Source organism: Ostrea edulis, chromosome 5, assembly GCF_947568905.1.
Source record: "Ostrea edulis chromosome 5, xbOstEdul1.1, whole genome shotgun sequence".
In the NCBI taxonomy this organism is placed as follows: Eukaryota; Metazoa; Mollusca; class Bivalvia; order Ostreida; family Ostreidae; genus Ostrea; species Ostrea edulis.
This window is the reverse complement of record NC_079168.1, coordinates 21,365,677-21,387,943: the sequence shown is the minus strand read 5'-3', so window position 1 is coordinate 21,387,943 and position 22,267 is coordinate 21,365,677. Positions and strand designations below refer to the sequence as shown.

The window sequence follows — 22,267 nt, the reverse complement described above, 5'->3', positions numbered from 1 at the left end:
CCAGAACTTTGAAAGAGGTTGAATTGAAAATTATGCCCGAAAAATCGATTTTTATCGGGATCCGTACTTTTTTCACTGGGTTAAAATAGTTCAAATGTAAAATATAGTGATATTTCAGAAATTTGGTCATTTCATTTCAATTTCTTTTTACAATGTATTTGTCTAATAAATCTATTTTTCATATATGTTTCTTGAAGATTTTAGTAATAGAATAAAAAATATTAACAAAAAAACCCCAAAAAACCATTGCAATTTTCATAGATAATTTTTTATTTAAAAAAGTAGAGCATTTACACCAGTCCTCTTCTCAGGTTAAATATTAGATGTTTATATCATGCATCAAATGAAAGGATATTTAGATTTTAAAATCTCTTATTTGCGAACAAAACACCCTTTTTATAATTTCAGAAATATCAAATAATTCATATCTTACCATAATTAAGAGCTTGTATTACTCTTTCCATGGTGAAAGGTGAAATTGTGCTTTATACGGGTGTTTAAATAAGCCATTAAATAGAATATTAGTGTAATGAGTCACCTTAACATCTCTCCGTTTTCATGTACATACATTTACAATGTACTTATTTCCTATTGAGATGAATAATAAACATTGAACGATTGTACATGTAATCTAAGATACAAGTCTTTAAGTCTTAATAACGAACAACTCCATGAATTACTTGAACACTCAAATTTTATGATATTCAATTTGGTAAGATTAATTGAAGACATTAAAGCTTTGCAATATATTGTATCAGATCACCCCCTCATCATCAGCGGGAAGCAGCTTCTAGTGATAGACCCCCATCAAGATTCGTCAAAGGTTTGTCAGACAATGCAGCTAAGGAAACTTCACAAGTACAAGAAAATGAAAGTGGAGGACTGCTTAGAAACATTCCAAGGAGTTTTTGGTTTCGACCAATCTACACTTGATAACGGTCATTTCAAAGGAACAATATTTCGGTTTCCTTTACGTGAAAATGAGACTGAACTATCAGACAACACATATGATGAATCAAAAGTTAATGACCTGTTTATGTCCTTTAAGGACGAAGCTCCGGTTTCATTGCTTTTTCTCAAATGCTTGGAAAGTATCGAATTACTGCGGGAAGAAAAAGAAAACTCATTACAAACTTCAGACGTTGGAAAGTTTCACTTTTCTGTGAAAATAGATGAATCAACAGTAGAAACAGTACGGTCTGCAAGAACAGACATGAGATCAAAGATGCAGGGCTTAGAGGATACATTGCCTTCTATGTCTATTGTAAACAAATATGACATGTCGGTCTGTGTCACCGATGATACACATGTCACCACAGCAAAAACATGGAAAGTAATGAATTTGTTCAAAGGAGAAAACAACATGACATCACACTTGAAAAAACTTTCTTGTGACTCATCACTCTCTTATAGTCCGTTAGTAGGTGTTGCCTTGGATATGGACTGTCCTTTAGATTTACAAGGTCATGTTTTCTGCTTTCTGCCACTCCCGCTGACAGAGAAAAGTCTAAGTGGGTTGCCAATTCACATTAATGGCTGTTTTGCTCTCAGTCAAAATAGAAGAGTTGTAAAATGGCCAACAGCTGATCAGATTCGTCACCATGCACACACGGATAAGTCCATCCAGTGGAACCAAGCACTTGTAGAGGAAGTTTTGTCAGAACTTTATTCCAAATTCATACTCGAGTTAGTAGAAGAGAGTCAAAGGCAAGGGAGCCGAAAAGAGTATGCCCGGATTGTGTCGAGATGCATTCCAAATACGGAAAATGTTGATGAACACTGGCAAATTTTGATATCTCCCATGATAGATAAAATGAGAGACATGCCAGTATATTTCACCCCTCATGAGGGAGGGAAGTGGATCCTCAAGAACCAAGCAGTATTTCTGAGAACAAATACGATAATGCTAAGAGGTATGATAAGTACTAGTATTTTTTAAAGAAAGACATACATACAAAAAACAAAGTCAGTGGTCCTGTTCTGTATATTTAATAGTTCTTTTAATTAATAAATGTCTAGTTTGCATCATGGGGATATAAAAAATAATGGAGTAAATGGGACAATTTCTTAGTAATTGGTGATCATTGTAAGCCCCAGGTATTATGCATAATTGACTTTACATATTGCACCCAGCGGTCACAGTAGCTCAGTGTTATGAGTTTTTGCGTCGTAACCGGGAGGTCGTGAATTCGAGCTTGTGGCATTATTGCGTTAAACCCAAGACGTAAATATAGGTAGTGATTGCTCCTTTGCCAAACGCTAGACCTTTAGAAGTAAAAACCACAGGACTTTCGGACATGACCTTTAAAATTACGGAGGTCCCGTGTCACGACAGGCGTTGAAACTATAAAGAGCCCTCACTGCTATGACAGTAAGCGTTAAGCATAGGTCCAAATTTGTGGTACTTCACCTACAACTGGTGACATCCCAATATGAGTGAAAATTTCTCGATGGGGCGTAAAACAAATATACTAGTAATCATACTGATTCAATCTACCATTCTTTTGAAATCCTCCTTGTATTTCATTTGATTCAGGTATAAATACTACAGAATGTCATGATCATAAATTTACAGGGGTGTGATTTTTCCTCTTTTCAGAGGAAATCCTCTGATTTGCTCAATTTTCGAACAAATGGAACATTCTGGATTTGATCTAAAGTGGCAGAAAATGATATTTTGCCCGGTAGGGTGAGGTGTTTTCCTCCCTTTTTGACCAGTTTTCCTCTGATTTCTGAGGAATTCAGGCACATCCCTGATTTAACATATTTGAAACCTGGGGGTAATCTATAGCACTATTCATTTAATATTACAACTATAGAACAAACAACATGGTGTATTATGATTTGATAAGTGAAGGATAATCCATAAAACTTTGAATTACATGTAGCTGATTTCCAATGAGTTCCTTATAATTTCATATCAAGTATGAATCATAGTCATTTATAATAGGCAGAAGTAATACAAGACAAGTATTGGGATTTTGGCAGGGTAGGATATATAGTTGGTTAATGCAACGGGAAAAAAAGACTAGAAATTTATGGGGAAAATTAATAAATCATGTAATATTCTTTGACTTGTAGTTTTTACAACATTTTAAAGACTCTTCCTTGTGGTCAAGAGTTGTGTTTTGAAAGGCAAAAAAAATACAATCTTTAATGGTATTGTAAAAAAACAAAAACAAAAAAAACATGAACATTATTTGTCTTCTATCTAAGGCATGAAAACATTCTATTGATAGAATTTCTAGTATCAATATTGTTTTAGTGCCAATTGATCGCAAAGATACACTATATGTAAGTTGGTGCATAACCATGAAATATACTAAAAAAACATGATTCAATCTTAACTGAGTAACTCTGTCATCAACTCTCATAATTAACATGGTCTAAAATGTCACAAGAAATGCTGACTCTAGGACAGACTTTTAATATAAATCTGACAACTTAGTTTTGTGTTACTTGCAAGCTATGCTTAAATTCCTTGCTAATACCACTATACAAGAAGACCAGCATTGTGTTAATGCAGAATATAGTCCTTCTTGACTGCAAAATTAAACAAGATGCATTCCTGTATTAAACTTTGAAGTTAGATGTATTAGCAATGCCTGAAACATATGTGATCATTTCTGTGTCTCCATTGCAAATTGATAAATATAATGGAACAGCACAAGTTTATTACTAAGAAAGAAAGTATTACAAAATGTAAATATTTGTTAATATAGACTTTTTTTCAAACAAAGATGAGGGGATAGAATCGACCATTCGGAGAGTTCTTGATTTGTATCATCAAAATACCGTGGAAGTGGAAGATTATGTGTGGAACACGATGAAGCTGCAGGGAGACCAAGAAGTCAATCCCGGCTTCATAAACATGTAAGACCCTATCGTTATGTTATTTGGTATTTATGCCCTAGGAATCGGGGCCCATCTGTCTGTCTGGCAAAAGACTTTAACCTTGGTCATATCTTTTACACCACATGAGGTAGACCTTTCAGATTTGGTTCAAAATCACTCGGCCTCTCACCTCTGTCGGCGCGGGTTCGAATCCCGCTCGCGCTGGTAAGTGAGAAAGTTTCCCAGTTTACTTTCGGAAGGTCAGCGGTCTCTTCCCAGGTACATTGTATCTGGGTTCTCTCTTCCACCAATAAAAACTGGGCGCCACCAGATAACTGAAAAATTGTTGAGTGCGGCGGAAAACATCAATCAATCAATCGTATATCAAACATATGCATTTTTGTGAGAAGACATGTCCAACGATACCAGATTTGTTGACCTTTTCACCTTGATATTGACCATTGACCTAGGTTTTGGAAATTTAAAAAAAAAATCTTAACTGTGGTCATATCTTTTACAACATAAGAGGTACAGCTTCCATATTTGACATGTGTGTTCCTTGTGTCAAAACCTTCCATTGATATCAAAACCCTTGACCTGGTGACCTTTACATTTGACCTACGTTTAGAAAATTCTAATATAAGCCATATCTTTTAAACCGTAAGGCACTACTTTTACTTTTAGCATGTGTATTTCTTGCTATCTGGGTTCTCTCTTCCACCAATAAAAAAAAAACCTGGGCGCCACCAGATAACTGAAAAATTGTTGAGTGTGGCGGAAAACATCGATCAATCTTGTGGGAGACCGTAGAGATTTGTAGACCTTGTAATGTTGAAATTGACCTCTCACCTACATTAAAAAATGATTCACTAAAGTGTTGTATTCTGGGAATATCAATTTTTCACAAACACATCTTGTTCTTATAGATTCTATACAGAATATTCAACTCGTAAAGAGCCAAACCTAGCACTCTAAATGCTTTGGGACTACATTAAATCAAATATGATTTCGCATCTGCTTACATACCTCAATGAGTGCGACGTTAAATCCATTTACAAATACTGTACGTTAACACTTTGTCTAAAAATATAAATGATTGTGTTATTTAGATTCGGAAATGTATAAAATTCGACAAATGGAATGAAAAGGTTATTAATTATTGAAAAATATGCTGATTCGATACGCAAGAGCTTGTTCTGCGTATAGTCAGTTTTTAAATCGAGGCAAGCTACTGACAAACAAGTTGATGATAATGGGGTTTCAACAGTCCCGATTGCAGTCAGCAAATTCTATGGTCGTTATAACGATCTAGTTCGTCAATACAACCTATCATTGGGTCAAATGCTGTCTGACGTGTTTCATACCGATTGTTAGGCCGTTCTTGGCACACTAATTAATTTTGACTACGGATAACTCCGTTTACCTGATCTGGCCCCAGGATTATGTAACAAACTCAGACTTAAGTCAAAATTTCAATCACTTGTAAAATATTCATTACTTTTGAACTGAAACTCTTAATTTTCAGACACTAGAAATTCGATGAAGCAATATTGAATAGCAATTTTATTTTGGAATGATTGACTTCTCAATCATTTCATCTCAATATTCAGATTTTGACTTAAGCTTAAGATGTTTCATGATCCTGGGGCCAGGATATAGGGCTCACGGCAGGTGTGACCGGTCGACAGGGGATCCTTACTCCTCCTAGGCACCTGATCCCACCTCTGGTGTGTCCAGGGGTCCGTGTTTGCCCGACTATCTATTTTGTATTGCTTATAGGAGTTATGAGATTGATCACTGTTCGTTATCTTCGCCTTTCATGCTCGCTCAACATCGTAGCGCGGAAGCGAATTCTGCAAGCTTGGTCCGCTTACCGGACATGTTAGGGCGGACATATTTTCCGACATCCAGTCTATAATGCAATAATCAATTAATCTATAATTAAATGGCTGTATATTCATTTTGATCATTGCACTTTACGTGTAAGTTCTGTTGTTTTATACTGTAAAGTGTAACCAAACTTTTTTTCACATTTCCCCCTTAATTAGGTGCAGGTGTTTTTAGATCCTCTGTCGATACTTATGGTCTAGATATAATTTTAAAGTGAAGTCTTTCTAGAAAAAATCTTGAATACATAAAACTTGATTCAATATAGGCTAATAATGATTGGGAACAATTTTAGGATCATGAGAAAGTCTAGGGAATACACCAGTTGCAGTGATCATGACAAGATCAATCTAATTCGATACCTTCTGAGTTCCGGCAACTTAAACAATCTGGAAGGCCTCGACCTTGTACCATTGCAAAATGGAAGCTACACCAAATTCAGTCGGGAGAAGACCAGCAGTATTATATACATGGCATCCCCAGAAGCAATGGCTGTATTGGTTGGTATGGAAGATGTATTGTTGCAAGCTTTACCGTCAGACGTTCGAGAGATGTTTTCTGACATCATCAATAAAGGTAAGGTATATTCTTCACAGTGCAATTAACATGTCATCTTAATAACAGATTTCCTCCTTACACTTTTTAGCTCACCTGAGCCGAAGGCTCAAGTGAGATTTTCTGATTTGTCCGTTGTCTGTCATCGTTGTAAACTTTTCACAATTTCATCTTCTTCTCCAGAACCACAGGGTCAATTTCAACCAAACTTGGCACAAAGCGTTCTTGGGTGAAGAACTTTCAAGTTTGTTCAAATGAAGGGTCATTCCCCCTTCAAAGGGTAGATAATTACAAAAATGCAAAAATAGGGTGGGGTCATTTAAAAATTTTCTTCTTAAGAATCACTAGGTCAGAGAAGCTGAAATTTACGAGAAAGCTTCCTGACATAATGCAGATTCAAGTTTGTTCCAATTATGCCCCCAGGGGTAGGATGGGGCTGCAATAGGGGATCAAAGTTTTACATGGGAATAAATAGGGAAAATCTTTAAAAATCTTCTCAAGAACCACTGTACTAGGAAAGTAGAAATTTACATGAAAGCTTTCTGACATATAACCTCAGAGGTAGGATGGTGCTACAATAGGGGATCAAAAGTTTACATACAAATATATAGGAAAAATCTTTTTCTCAAGAACCACTGAACCAGGAAAGTAGAAATTTACATGAAAGCATTCTGACAGTGCAGATTTAAGATTGTTCAAATCATGGCCACAATAGGGGATCAAAGTTTTACCTGCAAATATATAGGGAAAAGTCTTTAAAAATCTTCTTCTCAAGAACCACTGCACTAGGAGAGTACAAATTTACATGAAAGCTTTCTAACATAGTGCAGATTCAAGTTTGTTAAAATCATATCCCCTGAGGTAGGATGGGGCCACAATAGGGGATCAAAATTTTACATAAAATTATATAGGAAAAATTATCAGAAAATCCTTTTCTCAAGAGCGACTGGACCAGGAAAGTAGAAATTTACATGAAAGCTTTCTGACATAGTGGAGATTCAAGTTTGTTCAAATCATGCCCCCCTAGGGGGTAGGATGCGCCACAATAGGGGATCAAAATTTAACATACTAATATATAGAGAAAATCTTTATAAGTCTTCTTCTCGAGAACCATAGGGCCAAAGAAGTTTACATTTACATGAAAGCTTCCTGACATAGTGCAAATTCAAGTTTGCAAAAATCATGGTCCTCAGGGGTAGGACATGGCCACAATAGGGGACCAAATCTTTAGATATGGGCCAAGTTGACTCAGGTGAGGGATGTGGCCCATGAGCCTCTTGTTAATTTGCTGTTCGTCTATCGTCGTAGAAGAAAGACTCAATGTTAAAAATATATATTTCGATATCTAGTATTTGTAATAATTCACTAGTTATAGATAGTTGGAAATGAAAAACAAGTAGTCATATTACACCTTTTTAATACCCATCCAAAAGTTCTTCAAAAGAATGCGGTTGTACATAGTTATCAAAAGCAACAAGCACAAGAATATTCTCTCTTAACCAAATACAATATTTAGCTAATGCAAAAATAAACAATGTCACTTTCAGGAAAGACATCCCTTACTTTATATTAAGATTTAAATATATAATGCATTACTGAACGTTATGTGTTTATACATAAATAATACTTGTGATCCAAATATTTCAATTAAAGAACAATGTTCAGGTGCCTTTCTCCCCCAAAATGGAGGGAAAATATGCTTAATGTTGTAAGCCATCAGGTTTAGTACAAAGCTATTGTTAATTGTTTAATGTATATTTAAACTGCTCAATCTTTTCAATTTAAAATAAAATCTTTACCATAATTAGTGAACTGGTCATTTGCTTAAAGTTCATAATTATCTCTAGATCAATCTCCCACGAATAACGGTGAATTCATCTCATGTTGTCGAATATTAAGTGACACAACCGGCCTGTTTGTGCAAAAGATCAATTTGAATATTTCCTTCTTCTTTCTCATATTTAATTACAATTCTGAAAAGTCTTAACTTTGTAAATATTACCTATTTTGAAATTCAAAAATTCCAATTTCATTAGTTATATGAAACAAAATATATTGCCTAAATAGATTGACATTCCCATACTTGTACTTGTATGCTGTAAAAATGGAACGTTGTTTTCAATTTGAATCATGAAAGGTGTCATTTTGTTATAATGTGTGTAATTATAAAATGCTACTTCCCTTAGACGTGTGTTTAGGATAATGCTTTGATAGTTGATCTCGCTGTCCTTTTTTTTGTATTATTTAATGTATGGTAGCCTGCTGATTGAATAGAGTGCCTTTAAGTCAAGCATAATGTTAAACCCTAAATATTTTCTATTTGATTAATTCAGGTGCACTGGTTAGTAAACGTGTATTTAGATAAAAATGGCATAACAAAGTAACTCTTAAAATATTTTGAAGATGGATTAGAAGAAAATTTGGCAAACTATAATCAAGGAATATATTACTTATAGGCATTTACCAGATCCGACACCTACATGAGACCAATTTCATTGAACTCCTGAAACGAACAATTCATACAAATATTGGAGACGGTCCGTGTCCCGTCACATGGACTATTTCTAATTCGAATCTTGATTACAAATGGCTTGAAAGGGTATGGGGATTGATAGTGGACAAGCTTCCAAACAAATTAAACATCGTGTCACATCTCCCGCTGATCCCAGAAAGGAGAGGCAGCGATACATATCACCTGCACATATTGGATGGCACTTTGATGTTAGGTAAACTGTCAAAAAACATTTCTATTTGTTTGAAATTGCTTTCTATCAACGTTTTGGGAACATTGCCGGAATTTGTCCTACATCATTCTCAGTTACACAAATTCATACCGGATACGTCCCCGGTCAATATAATAAATGTCATCAATAGGGTTGGACAAATGCATGGTTGGAAAGAATGGGTTGCGCATTTCAATCGAAGTGCCTCAGTGGATCTGAAAACAGAATTCCTGCAATTTCTCAGCAGAAACCGCCAACAACTGAGAGTATTTTCAATACAGGTATTGAAGAATTTAGCAATTTTCAGAACTCAGACTGGATGTGTTAGCATTACACAAAATCAAAGAATTCTGTCACAAAATCTTCCTGTGCCGTATCCGTCAAGTGTTATTCTGACTACCGAGACAGATGTCATTTATTTCGCAAAGCAACTTGGAGGTTATGTGTTGGGCGAAACCGATATATTCAAAGAAATATTACAAAGTACTTTGGATCAGACGTTTTATAACGAAAACGATATGCAGACAGTGATGGATTTTATCATAGAAAACAAAATTTACAACAGAAATAACGAACTTCTTCAGCTTGTGAGAAGAGTTCCATTTGTCCCAACCGACACAAATATGTACAAAACACCATCCGAATTGTTTGATCCACATGATGAAATTGTTTGTAAAATTGTTTTGAACCGATCCATGTTTCCATCAAAGAACGTTCAAAAGAAAAGAATAAAAGTACTTACAAAGCTGGGACTAAAATCAAATGAAATGTTAACAGCGACAGAAATATACCATGCCGCCATTGATATACACCAGAGCAGCATTGAAGACCATGTGACTACTGCAGATAGAGAAAGACAAGCAGCAGTTATGAAAGTTTTGAGTAACAGAAGGACTTTATTTGATGAATATGTGCCAAACAAATGGCTGAAGCTTAGGTCAGTCTTGATGGAATTGGAAATAATATATCCACTTCAGAACCCAATCTCACCTATTCCTAATCTGTCCTGGTTCAAATCGGAACATTTCTATTGCAAACCATCAGATGTTTACCACAGCAAATACGAAGGACTTGTCGGTTACGTTGCACCGGTCATTCCATCGGATGTATCTTCCAAACTAGTCGAAGAATTCGGTTGGAATAGGATACCGAATTTAGAACTTGTATTGCAACAGCATTCCAAATTTCTAGAGAAGTATGCAGAAGAATACAAGTCTGAATTTCTTCTTCCAATCAAGCGACTTTATGAATACTTAGCTAAGCTCAGTGTCTCAGACGGAAACATTGACATTCATTTGGAGCAAATGTGGATGGGTGACGGGTTTGTGGAACCCAGTCAAATATGCATCCATACAAGTCCAGAGGATATTGAACTTCGACCATACCTTGTACCTCTTCCAAAGGATTTTCAAACATATGAAATGAAACATTTAGCCGATCAACTTGGTTGTAAACACAAACAAACAAGGGAGACTCTTGTTGCTATTTTAGACTCCCTGAAAGAGAAACATGAAAAAGGTCCTCTCAGGACGGATTATATTCTGCGGGATATTGATATTACAATAAGGATCCTAAATAAATTGAAATCCTTACCAGAAATCAGCACTTTGAATATATCAATTCCCATTCACTCAGCCGATAAAACAAGATTAGAATTTCGGCGAGCAAAAGAATGTAACTACTGCAATGCAGAATGGTTAAAAGACTTAGCAGAGGAGGAAGGGGAGCCGATGTGTTTTGTTCATGAAGATGTTACATCAGACACTGCTGCGAAGTTGGGCGTACCATCTCTAACGGAGAATTTGCTTTCAGAGACTGAAGGTATCCAAGAATGGGGCCAAACTGAACCACTAACAAGGCGTATAAAAAATTTGTTAAAAGATTACAAAGATGGTTTTGCTGTTCCAAAGGAAATAGTACAAAACGCCGATGATGCAAAAGCCACAAAAGTTTGCTTCCTTTACGATGAAAGAAACAACATGGATTGCAGAACAAAACTTATTGATGAACATATGGAATCTTGCCAAGGTCCAGCGCTGTGGGCATACAATGATGCTTTATTTTCGCATACGGACCTGGAAAATATAGCAAAATTAAGTGGGGCAACAAAGGCAGAAGATTTATCTAAAGTTGGGAAGTTTGGACTAGGGTTTTGCTCAGTGTATAACTTGACAGATGTTCCAAGCTTCATCACCGGATCAAACATGGTGATCTTTGACCCCCATGCTACACATCTCGGAAAAGCCGTGAAGAAAAGCAATCCAGGCATCAAAATAGATTTAACGGCAGCAAAAAATAAGATGTTGCTTCGTAGGATGAAGAACCAATTCAAACCATTCAATGATATATTTGATTGTAATCTGGAAGTAGAAAATCCATCATTTCAAGGAACACTTTTTAGATTTCCGTTGAGAACGAAGGAACAGGCCTTTCGTAGTGAAATTAGCGACAAACATTACGACGATTTAGAAATGAAGAGTATGATCCACTTATTTGTAAAGAATGCCGGAAATCTTCTCTTGTTCACTCAACATGTAAAAGAAATTGAATTCTATCACTTGAAGAAAAACAGTAATGCCACTGAGAAAGTCCTTTTGTATCGTCTTGTTCGTAATGAAGATTCAAATATTAAATCGTGCAAGACAGATGTATTATCAACTTTTGGATCAAGTGTTATGAAATTCAGAAATGGCCTGGAAGGGGAAATTCAGCAAGTTTTGCACACGTCTTTAGTGACAATTTCAAGGGAAATTACTTCTGCTTGTCATGCGTTTTGCAAATCAAAGGAAGGAAACTTCCAGACAAAATGGTTGATTTCATGGGCTTCAGGGACGAGAGAAAGTTTAGAAATGTCCAAATCGTCCAACATTGTTGGTGCACTACCTTTAGCAGGCACTGCACTATACTTACAAGAAGAATCCGGCACTTTAGAGTGTAAATCTCTAAAGTCAGTTCCTGAAGGATTTTACAAAGAGAGTCACATATTTTGTTACTTGCCGTTACCAGTAAGTACTGAGTTGCCAGTTCACATCAATGGGTCATTTGCTGTTTCATCAAACAGGCGACAACTTTCTTCAAAAACAACGGACGATAAAAACTACTTTGAAAATCGATGGAATGAAGCCTTGTTAGCTGACGCTGTGACCAATGCGTATATTTACATGATTGAAAGTTTAGACAGTCTGAACATCAAATGTACAAATTATCTTCAGCTATGGCCCATTATATCGGCGAAAAAAAAGGTTTCATCGGTTGATGCACTTTACAACGCATTTTACAGGAACATCGTAAATGAGGACAGAAAAGTGTTATGCAGAGAACAGAAGTGGGTGTCTATCAGCAAGTCCATATTTCTGGATGTGAAATTTTTGATATCGAATATTGAAAGAATCGTGGAAGATGCAACGATCAAATATATGGAGAAAAATGGTGTTACATTGATAAGACTTGAAAAACTCGCACTTGAAAGTTTTGAAAATGTGTATGGAAGTCTTCCCGAAGAAATACAAATGAGAATAGTGTCTGTTGAGGCTTTCTATAAAAATATATTTCTCCAAAACATCAATGACCCATTTTGGTGTGACAGCATTTCAAGCATAGTTTTGTATGCCTTAGATAATCCTGACAAGAGCATTCTTTCCCTGATGCAAGAAACTCAGTGCATCCCCACGAGACCTAATGCCGCTTTAAAGAAGCCTTCTGAATTGGTCAAGAGTACTGGAAGTTTAGCAAAATTATTTTGCAATGATGATGAAAGATTTCCTGGAGCCGAATTTGAAACCTCTGCCAGACTAGAAGTTTTAAAATCTATGGGTATGATGGTATCTAAAGTCAGAGAAGACGTTTTACTGGAACGCATTTATTCAGTTGAAAAGATTGCTAATAAATGTGCAATATGCAGTATCCAAAGGTGTATATCAATTCTTAAATACGCAATCGACAACAAAAACCAAGGCGGGAACTGTCAGAACGAAGGTAAGGATATCGCCTTTCTTCCTGTTTTGTCCAAACCGCCTGACTGGATGCTTCCTTGGTACTTAGAAGATCGAGAGTCTATCATTTTTAACAAAAAGTGCGAGAAACATGCAACTGAAAGCATATCATTTGCGTTGGCTAAACCATCCGAACTCTACCATGATCGTTGTAAAAACATTGTGGGTTGTCAAAAATTATTATTGGATAATTCTCTGCTGCGGTTAGCATTTCATGAACAGCACATATTGACGTCATTTGGTGTTTGTTCAAAGGCAAATATAGAGACAGAAACTGTAGTGTGTCAGCTCATTCAGATATCAAATGGTGTTAACCCGTCATCACTTTCAGAAGATGGAAAGCAATCGCTGAAAAAAGTTTGTTCAGATATTTACGAATTCCTCAATAATGCTTGTCAGGCCGAAGACATTCAAAATATAAACATGTTGCAAGAACAACCTTGTTTATTAATTGAGGATGTTTTTGTCAGACCGAACAAAGTTGCTCTTTCCATACCAATAAATTGTTCTCCAGCGTTATATGGATTAGACCGAATTCCTTGGAAAAGTAAAAGTTCCTTCCTTCGATGTATTGGAGTGAAGACAGAATTCGAAATTAAGGATGCATTGTTTGCCTTACAAGATATGTCAGACAAAATACCGGGTAAACTTGATCAAATATCTTTAGAACTCGCATGCAACCTCGTCGAACTTCTTGCCAAAAAACTAAAAGTAAAATCACAAGGCGAAGTTCCGGCACAGTTGAGAATTCCAAATGAAGACGGGTTTTTCTCACCGATTCATGAATTGTGCTTAAATGATAGTACATTGATGAAAAAAGGACAACGTTTAAAATATCCAAATCCTAATATCAAGGAAGCTGACGCAAGAATTCTTGGTGTGCAATCGAAAGTCAGAGGGTCATTACAAGATTATGTTAGAAAACTTCAGCCGTTCGGTCAAAAGGAAGAACTAACAAATAGGATCACAAGAATTCTCGAACAATATCCTCAAAGTGAAGGTATCCTAAAAGAAATGCTTCAAAATGCTGACGATGCAAGAGCAACAGATGTAATGTTCATCGCCGATTTGAATGAGTACGGAACAGAGCAGACGTTTGACGAGTCGTGGCATCCATTGCAAGGACCAGCATTGCTAGTATACAACAATAGTTATTTCACAGAAAATGATATTGCAGGGATCCAGCATTTAGGAAGGGGGTCAAAATCGGAAGATCCTACAAAAACAGGTCAATATGGGGTTGGGTTCAATGCTGTTTATCATATCACAGATGTTCCATCATTCATATCCAAATCTCCGAACGAAGAGGATACGTTCTGTGTAATGGATCCGCATTGTAGATATGCCCCAGGTGCATCAGAATATTCCCCTGGTGCCAGATTTAGTGATCTAAATGATTTACGTGCGCCGTTTGCAGACGTGTTCAAATGTTATCATGAAGATAAGCTTCTTGACACCTCGGGCACAGTTTTCCGATTGCCACTTCGCACCGAAGTATTTGCCAATGCCTCGAATCTTTCCCAAAAAGTTGTAACCAAGGAGGCAATAGAAAACATGTTAGATCTGTTTAAAACGGAAATGGCTGAGTGCTTGTTATTCTTAAAAAATGTAAGAAAAATATCAATTGCATATATAAAGGATGACAAACTTGAAGTGCGTTATACATCCCAATTAACAATGTCGGAAGAAGACAAAAAAAGAAAAGCAGAATTTGACAAATATGTGAACGAGAAAGCAAGTTCTTTTAGGGAAAATAGAGAACTTTATATTTCGAATGAGAAAGAAGTTGCTTATGAAGTTACACTAAAAGATACATCAGATAAGGAAAAGAAATGGTTGTTATGTCAACGCTTTGGTTTCAGTGTAGGGACAGATATTCCAAAATCAGTACAGGAGGCATTTGAAGATAAAACTTTAGGACTTTTACCTCAAGGAGGCATTGCAATGCCTATTGGACACAGTGCATTGTCTGTTGCAAAGGCATTTTGCTTTCTACCTATGCCATGCACAACTGGCTTAACCATACACGTCAATGGTCATTTTTCTTTGGACAATGATTCTAGAAGAGGCTTATGGAAGGATGATAAAATGGAATATAGGTCACAGTGGAATTATCTTATCTTAACCGATATTATTGCCCCGCTTTATGCAAAAGCGATTGAAATGCAACTGACTGCAATGAAATTGGTTCCAGCTGGAAAATATCATGACTGGCAGCTTAGAATAAAATTAAAAGATTTTCATAGTTTTTTCCCAAATTTGGAGAAGGTAGAGGACCGCTATTGGAAACATTTAACCATGGAAGTTTACAAGAGTATTTCAAAACTTCAGTTAAAAGTATTCCTTAGTGGTCATTGCGTTGATAAAGATCAGTATGAATTACAATGTTATCCGCTGTCAGAAAACAATAGCAATAAGTCTCCAGTTATTTTCAATATTGAGTATGCTGAGGATATGAACATTACTGCAATATCGAAGGACTTAGGTATGTGTCTGGTAGACACTCCTGAATGGATCTGGAAATGCCTCGATCAATCTAATTTGCAAACTTGCCAGCTGTCTCCGAGTTCTATGATTGGATTTTTAAAATCCATTTATTGTGCACTTAATTGTATCGTCCAAAATGAGGTAAAATTGGATTCCACTTCGCTAAAAAAGCTGGACAATCTATTGACCTGTATACAGTTTTGCAAAAAGTGCAAGGATTTTGAAACAGAGATTGATGGACTTCCGCTTTGCTTACTGGAAAATGGTGTTTTAATTCAATTCAGTCAAAGTTCACCAGTAATTCTAACACCATATTATGAATTATTACCCAGTTCTTTCAACAAAATGTTGCATCATGGACTGCACACAAATTTTGCAGACGACAACAGCAGTTGTATCATTTCTCTTTCTATTGACTTTTTTGCCGAAAATTTGCTACTTGATTTGAATTATGATACGTACAGACACAAAAGTGTTCAGTGGAATCCGAAAACTGCTGGCATTCCAAATAAGAAATGGATTGAAAATGTATGGAGCTTTTTACATCATATTCTCCGAGATGTTAAAGATCGTCAAGAAATGTTGAAAATGATACACCCGATACTGCTTTGGTCTCTCATTCCAGTAAAACAAACTTGCGGCGCGAAGCGTCTTGGTAAATATGAGGACACTGCACAAAAACTTTTTCCCGTTGAGAATTCATTGCATATCATTGACTTAGAATCATTTCAACCAGATTTGAAAGCTGTGCTACAAAAATTGAATCTACCATTATTGGAAAGTCACTGTTTGCCAGGTCAACATCCATTAAGACAACTTATAGCTTCACGAAATCGTTTGAGCGATGTTTTGGAATGTTTATATCTTCATAAGCAAGCTATTTCTGAGAACGATGCGTTGCTGACTGATGACTGTGATAAAATATTGGAGTTCTTTGCTGGTGATCTTGACACTTTATCATCATCGACAGGAAGACAAAGATGCATAGATATGCTACGAGCTCTACCAATATATGCAACAGTCTATGAAGTGAGAATAAATCTGTTAGAAAACAGAAATATCTTGGTTCTACCTAGGGATATACCTCCTAATGGTATGAATGCATGGGCTGACAAATCTCAAATTGTCCTTTTGCGCCATAATGACAGACTCGGGGGAATTTATGAGCTCTTTAAAGTAACCGAACAGTCACTTTATGAGCTATATGGAATCCATATTTTCCCAACTTTTCACAACATTCCGAAAGACGACAGAATCATTCATCTTACTTTTATCAAAGACGAACTTTTAAAAACGTCCGGAGAATACACGAACGAACAAAAACAACTTATAAGAGGTTTGAAGTTATTGACGTTCGTTCCTACTTGGAATGGAAAAACAGAGACAGCTTCTGGATTCTTTGATCCACAGAATGATATCATGAAAGAAATGTTACACTGCGAAAAGTTTCCACCAGAGCCATTTTCTTCCAAACATTGGAATACATTCATGAAATTGGCTGGAATGGTTTCGGTGATAGATCCTACGCTGTTCATAGAATTTGCAAAAAAACTGGAGGAAGCTGGAAGAAATGGTCTTTCATCGGAAATAGAAAAAAAATCTAAAGTTCTTGTTGAACACCTGTTGCAGAGTAAAAATCTTCATGACGATGCATGCTTGCGGACTATTGGAAAAATAAAATTTGTGTATCCGTATGCTGTACATGACTTTTATTGCAATATTGCTTCACCCCCAAAGGATAACGAGAATGCACTGGTTGCGTATGACCGATCTGTAAGTTGGACATTCGAAGCTGTGGTATGGACGAAACATTCCATTGTTGCAGATTGGGCAACACCCATAACAATGCTTATCGAAAACAAACATGAATTACTTTTTCATCTAGGTCTTCAAGAACCTAGCATTGAAACAGTAATAGAGCACATCAAAACAGTTTGTCTGACACTCTCCAAAGTCTCGGAACCGGATCTGCATAGTCTGGGAATCGAAAATTTGTCAGCATTAATGGTCAAGTTCTATGGATTTTTAGATGACAAATTAGAATCACCACAGTTGGAAAAACTTAGATTTATTCCATTTGTATTTGTGGCTAGAATACCGAAACTTTTCCAGTGCGACAGATTCACACTCTCCTTAAGCAAGGCTCATAAATTAGCACCGTATGCAATGCCTCTACCAGAGAAATATTATGGGCATTTTGCTTTATTTGAAACACTGGGATCATCTCAAGAGGTATCTTACAAGACGTATGCAGATGTTTTAGAACGGATATTCATCGAAGCAAATGATGATTTACATGCAAATGAAATTCAAGCAGCACAGACAGCCATGGGAATGTTTTTTTCATTGATACCGTCTGATGCTGATACAAAACCTGTTGACATAAACATCAAAAAATTGTATTTCCTCTCATGCAACAACAAACTTGAAGAATCGCGCAAACTTATATACCCTGATTCCGAAAATCTTGAAGATGTAATCACAAAATCTGACAAGCAATTTAATGTTTTGGCTTCTCTTAGTGATATGGATAGAAAATCAGTGAGTAAAAAACTACAAAAGCTACCAAAGGATTTTCGACCATTGCTTTTGTCGGAAGCTATTCTCACAGACTGCAATTTACAAGAATTACGCGAAGTGGACATCGATCTTTCCTCTGCCGCAACTATATTTCTTACAAGTCCTGCATTCATCCATGGAATTCTAAGAATTGTTTGCAAAGAAAGAGCGATTGCTAAAGAAGAAATCCCAAATGAAGAAGTCATTAAGATACATCAGAGACTTGCGAGTATCAGTATCAAGATTGTGGAAAATCTTGAAACTGTGTACATATACGAGGGTAAAGTCATTTACCGTGAATCAAGGTTTTCATATGACAAATTCAATGTAAACAATGAATATTTACAATGCGCCATTTATTTTAGAAAAGATATGGAAACTACCGATGTTTCAGATTGGATCCAATTTCGTGCTTACACGATTGCCGGCATAATTCAGAGGTTTATAGATTGTCAGTTGCCTAACACATCAACACTAATTCCAATGATGTGTAAATATATTCATAATCCAAATGAAATTGAAATGTTACTCAATGAGAATAATATACCTCGTCTGGATACAAAATTCACAGCAACAAGCAACACATTACCGACACCAGGAGCACTAGTGGAAGAAAAGTGGTATAACATTCTAGACAACAGATGTCTTACATTTGACCAAGATGACTACGTAGCAGTGTTAATCGGAGTCGACTGTAGAGGGAACAGGGAATTCATATATGCGGTCATAAAAGACACGATACAATTCTCCAATGGCGCAGACCATGCCTCAGACATGTACAGAGAATACTTAGTGCAAGTTGCTCCGAACAAAATGCAAAAAATAAAAGCTTTTGACCTTTATCGATTTAATAGATCATTACAGTCAGAAGCAAGCAACCACACTATCTCTCGACCGCCAGTAGACAACAGATCACTAGATGATATTTTCAAAGAAATTGAAAGAACTCTGAGAAGAGCATGGAGTGAAAGCTTTCCAGAGGAGCAGAGGAAGAATATTTGTAGACGATTGATGTTTCAGTGGCATCCAGATAAAAATCCAGATGATGTAAAAAGATCAACAGAAGTGTTTCAATTCATAAGTAATACTATACAAGCTTTGAAGGACGAAGAAGAAAGTTGTCGTTTAAAAGAAAGTATTCCAAGACCACGTCCGAATGATGACGACATCTTTGATGACATTAGGAGAGTCATAAATAGAGATAATAACATTCATAAAAAACCCTTGAACAAGGATTCAAGACCTTCTGAAGCAAATCGATGGTTAGAACAAGCAAAACATGACATGATATTCGCTGTCCAAGCTAGGGTCTGTGATGGTCACTTCAACTGGATTTGTTACGTATGTCACCAGGTAAGTACGATTGCTTATTTCTTCTTAGTAAGTACCATTTCAAATAAAATCGCGTAAATATATTCGCCTCTGTACGTTGTTAATTACTTCTACCATAGTTAGATAATTTAACTACGCTCCTACAATCTTTCAACAACTGGTAATTTTTAGATATGATGCTCAGAAAAAAGTGGTTGAAATAAAGCGATTCCGGAATATATATTTTGAAAATAGTCACCAAAAGATCACAGCGCAGGAGTCATACTGTGGAAAACTATGAGCGTGGAACTACCTTTGTTTGTTTTCAGAGCTTGACCACTTTTGTTCTCTCTGTCCCTCTCCTACGCCTTTTTTGGCACCAGGTTGCTCATGTGGTTATCATACATAACCTTAAACGACCAAACACCGGATGGTGGTAAAAAGACTCTTCCTAGAATTTGTCCTAGTAACAGAGCTATGTAAATTTACGGAGAAAGTGTAAAGATTTCTATTCATTAGACCAAATTTATTGTGATATTACTACCTAAAGCCCATCACAGGGACGACCAATTCAACATTTGACGATCGAGTGATTGCTTTGTCTCGGAGAGATTAAAAAAATCTCATGATTATATATCACATAGGACTTATCGTCAGCGTGCTGGTTATGTATGATTTTCATTTTATTCAGTCTTGTTTAGCTCATGGTCGTCATAATGATCTAATTTACAAATGCAAGCTATCACTCGGCTGAATGCTGTTTGTACAGCCAATATTCATATCTTATGAACAGTCATTCAAAAAATTACTCTGTTAGACACCATTCTGATTCTACGCAGAAGTACCCTGAAGTTGATATTAAAAAGATTCTGGAGTCCCTCGTTGACAATAGTCTTAAGATTTTGTGTTTTTCCCCTTAATTTTGTATTCGTAATAGAGTTTATGAAATTGATCACTGTTCGTTGTCTTCGTCTTTTTCATTAGTAGAAGTGTAATGGGCAGACAGAAACGATGATAAACTGTTTTACTTATTTGATGCGGAGCCCCTAAAATGGTTTTTCTTGGATAGTAGTTCACTTTTACATTTCTTCTATTTTACGTCAATCAGGCAGCAGAAAAGGCATTAAAAGGATGGCAATATTATGATGATGCAGGAAAAGTTTTAACTTCGGAAAACCTCTACGATTTAGTTCGCTGTTGTCCAGAGGATCTGAAACGACCGGCAATGGAGCTCCAGGACGTTACCAGTAGCACTCGGAGGATGCGATACCCCGAAAACAGACACAAACCATGCAATGCCTACACAAGAGAGAATGCGGAGAAGGCAATAGAGTTGGCCTCTGCGATCGTTGACAGGGTTGACGAACTTATTTAACAAAAACACTTTGGAAAAGGAATGTGGTCAATTCAGTGCTGCTTGTAGAGATGGATTTTATATATAATGTTATATCATAAAATCATGTGGAACGTATTACACTTTAAACTTCAATGAACGAAACTCCTATCTTGTTTAAGAAAAGTGTATTTGTTTCTTTCATCTCAATGTTATTATGTTTTATAATGTGTAATGATTGGATTATGTATCATGCCAGCTTTATTTTTGTAGTACCCATCTACTGTATATAGTGTAACTTGTATTCCCAATTGTTGTCTGTCTTTTCTTTTGTTGCTGATAAAAATTATCTTTAGTTATATCTTTCTTTTTATGTTTTACAGTTATAGGTGCAGTGGCAATTGTTGTCATCCTTTATCTGACCAAGAAAATGATTGAATTACTGTATCGCGAATTGATGCATTAATATTGTGTACAAATTACACGATACGCTTTGAATTCATATTAATCTATAACGTTATGAAATAATATATGTCGAGCAATTCTGTTGTTATTTTTCTGAATCGTATTTCATTTTTTTACTTGATGATTATCATTGAAGTGTACATATAATTCGTAGTCATCAGATACCATCTATTTGTCACATTCATATTTTTGAAAATGTTTTAGAGTGTACTACAAGGGATGTAGATGTTTCATGCATGGGTTATTATAATAATTGATAACCATCTGTTATAAAGGTATTTGAAGAAGTGTAAGTTTTGTTCTGTACGTTGTGCTTTATTATACATGCGCTTTCAGTACATACAGAAATAAATCTACGTTAAATGTACATGCAGTACATTTCATGAAAAAAGCAATGTATATTCATAAATATGTGCATATTGGATAATTGCATTGCTGTTTAAAGAATCCGAATAATGCTATGAATTAACTGAAAATCTTTTAAATTTACATGTAAAACTTCCATTTCATAGAATATATCTGTGTATATATACATATGTCAGTGTTTATCATAATGATTTTATTGTGCACATTTTCTTACTAATATTTCCAGTCAATGCTTTGAATCATTCATTGATTGATGTTTAATATTTTGATTTAAGGGGGGGGGGGGCTGTTTAGTGTTAAGGAATAATTCCAGTTTTAAGGTGGGGTGGGGATGGTCAGTTCATTGGAACATTTGGTCATTCTTGCACAAATGCTGACAGTTATTCCTAATATTCAAGTTTTGAGTAATTATGTTAAGTAATTTTGAACCATAATAAATACTACTAATTGTAACGTATTTCATTTTCTTCATTTACGTCATGTGTCAGGAAAGGGGGGTACATGGTCCAGTGCCTGTTTTGCCTCGGGTTAGATTGACGCTCTATTAGGAGATAAAATGCGTCACGTGATTCCCGTCTAATCCAGACGATAACACGGCGTCCGGAACGTCTTTGTACAGTGTAATTGTGTTTCTGTCTTACATCTCTTTAAATATAGAACATAAGATCGATCCTTGACAAAACGAACCACTTGTTAGGTTTTTTACTGACTGCCTACAGAAATCGACTTCGCCTCGCCTTCTACAACCCAAAAAA

General features: G+C 36.1%; 1 protein-coding gene across 3 annotated transcripts in view; it reads left to right on the top strand.

Moving 5' to 3' along the window:
- LOC125650488 (sacsin-like) overlaps window positions 1-21,965 on the top strand; it is a 39,886-nt gene extending 17,921 nt beyond the window's left edge. For all 3 annotated transcript variants that reach the window (XM_048878847.2, XM_048878850.2, XM_048878848.2), the window contains 5 exons: window positions 759-1,913; window positions 3,741-3,873; window positions 6,017-6,297; window positions 8,733-19,390; window positions 20,457-21,965. In XM_048878847.2, coding sequence (XP_048734804.2) covers window positions 759-1,913; window positions 3,741-3,873; window positions 6,017-6,297; window positions 8,733-19,390; window positions 20,457-20,723 — 12,494 coding nt within the window. In that variant the 3' untranslated portion in view covers window positions 20,724-21,965. The remainder of the gene's footprint in view (window positions 1-758; window positions 1,914-3,740; window positions 3,874-6,016; window positions 6,298-8,732; window positions 19,391-20,456) is intronic.
- The last annotated feature ends 302 nt before the right edge of the window (window positions 21,966-22,267 follow it).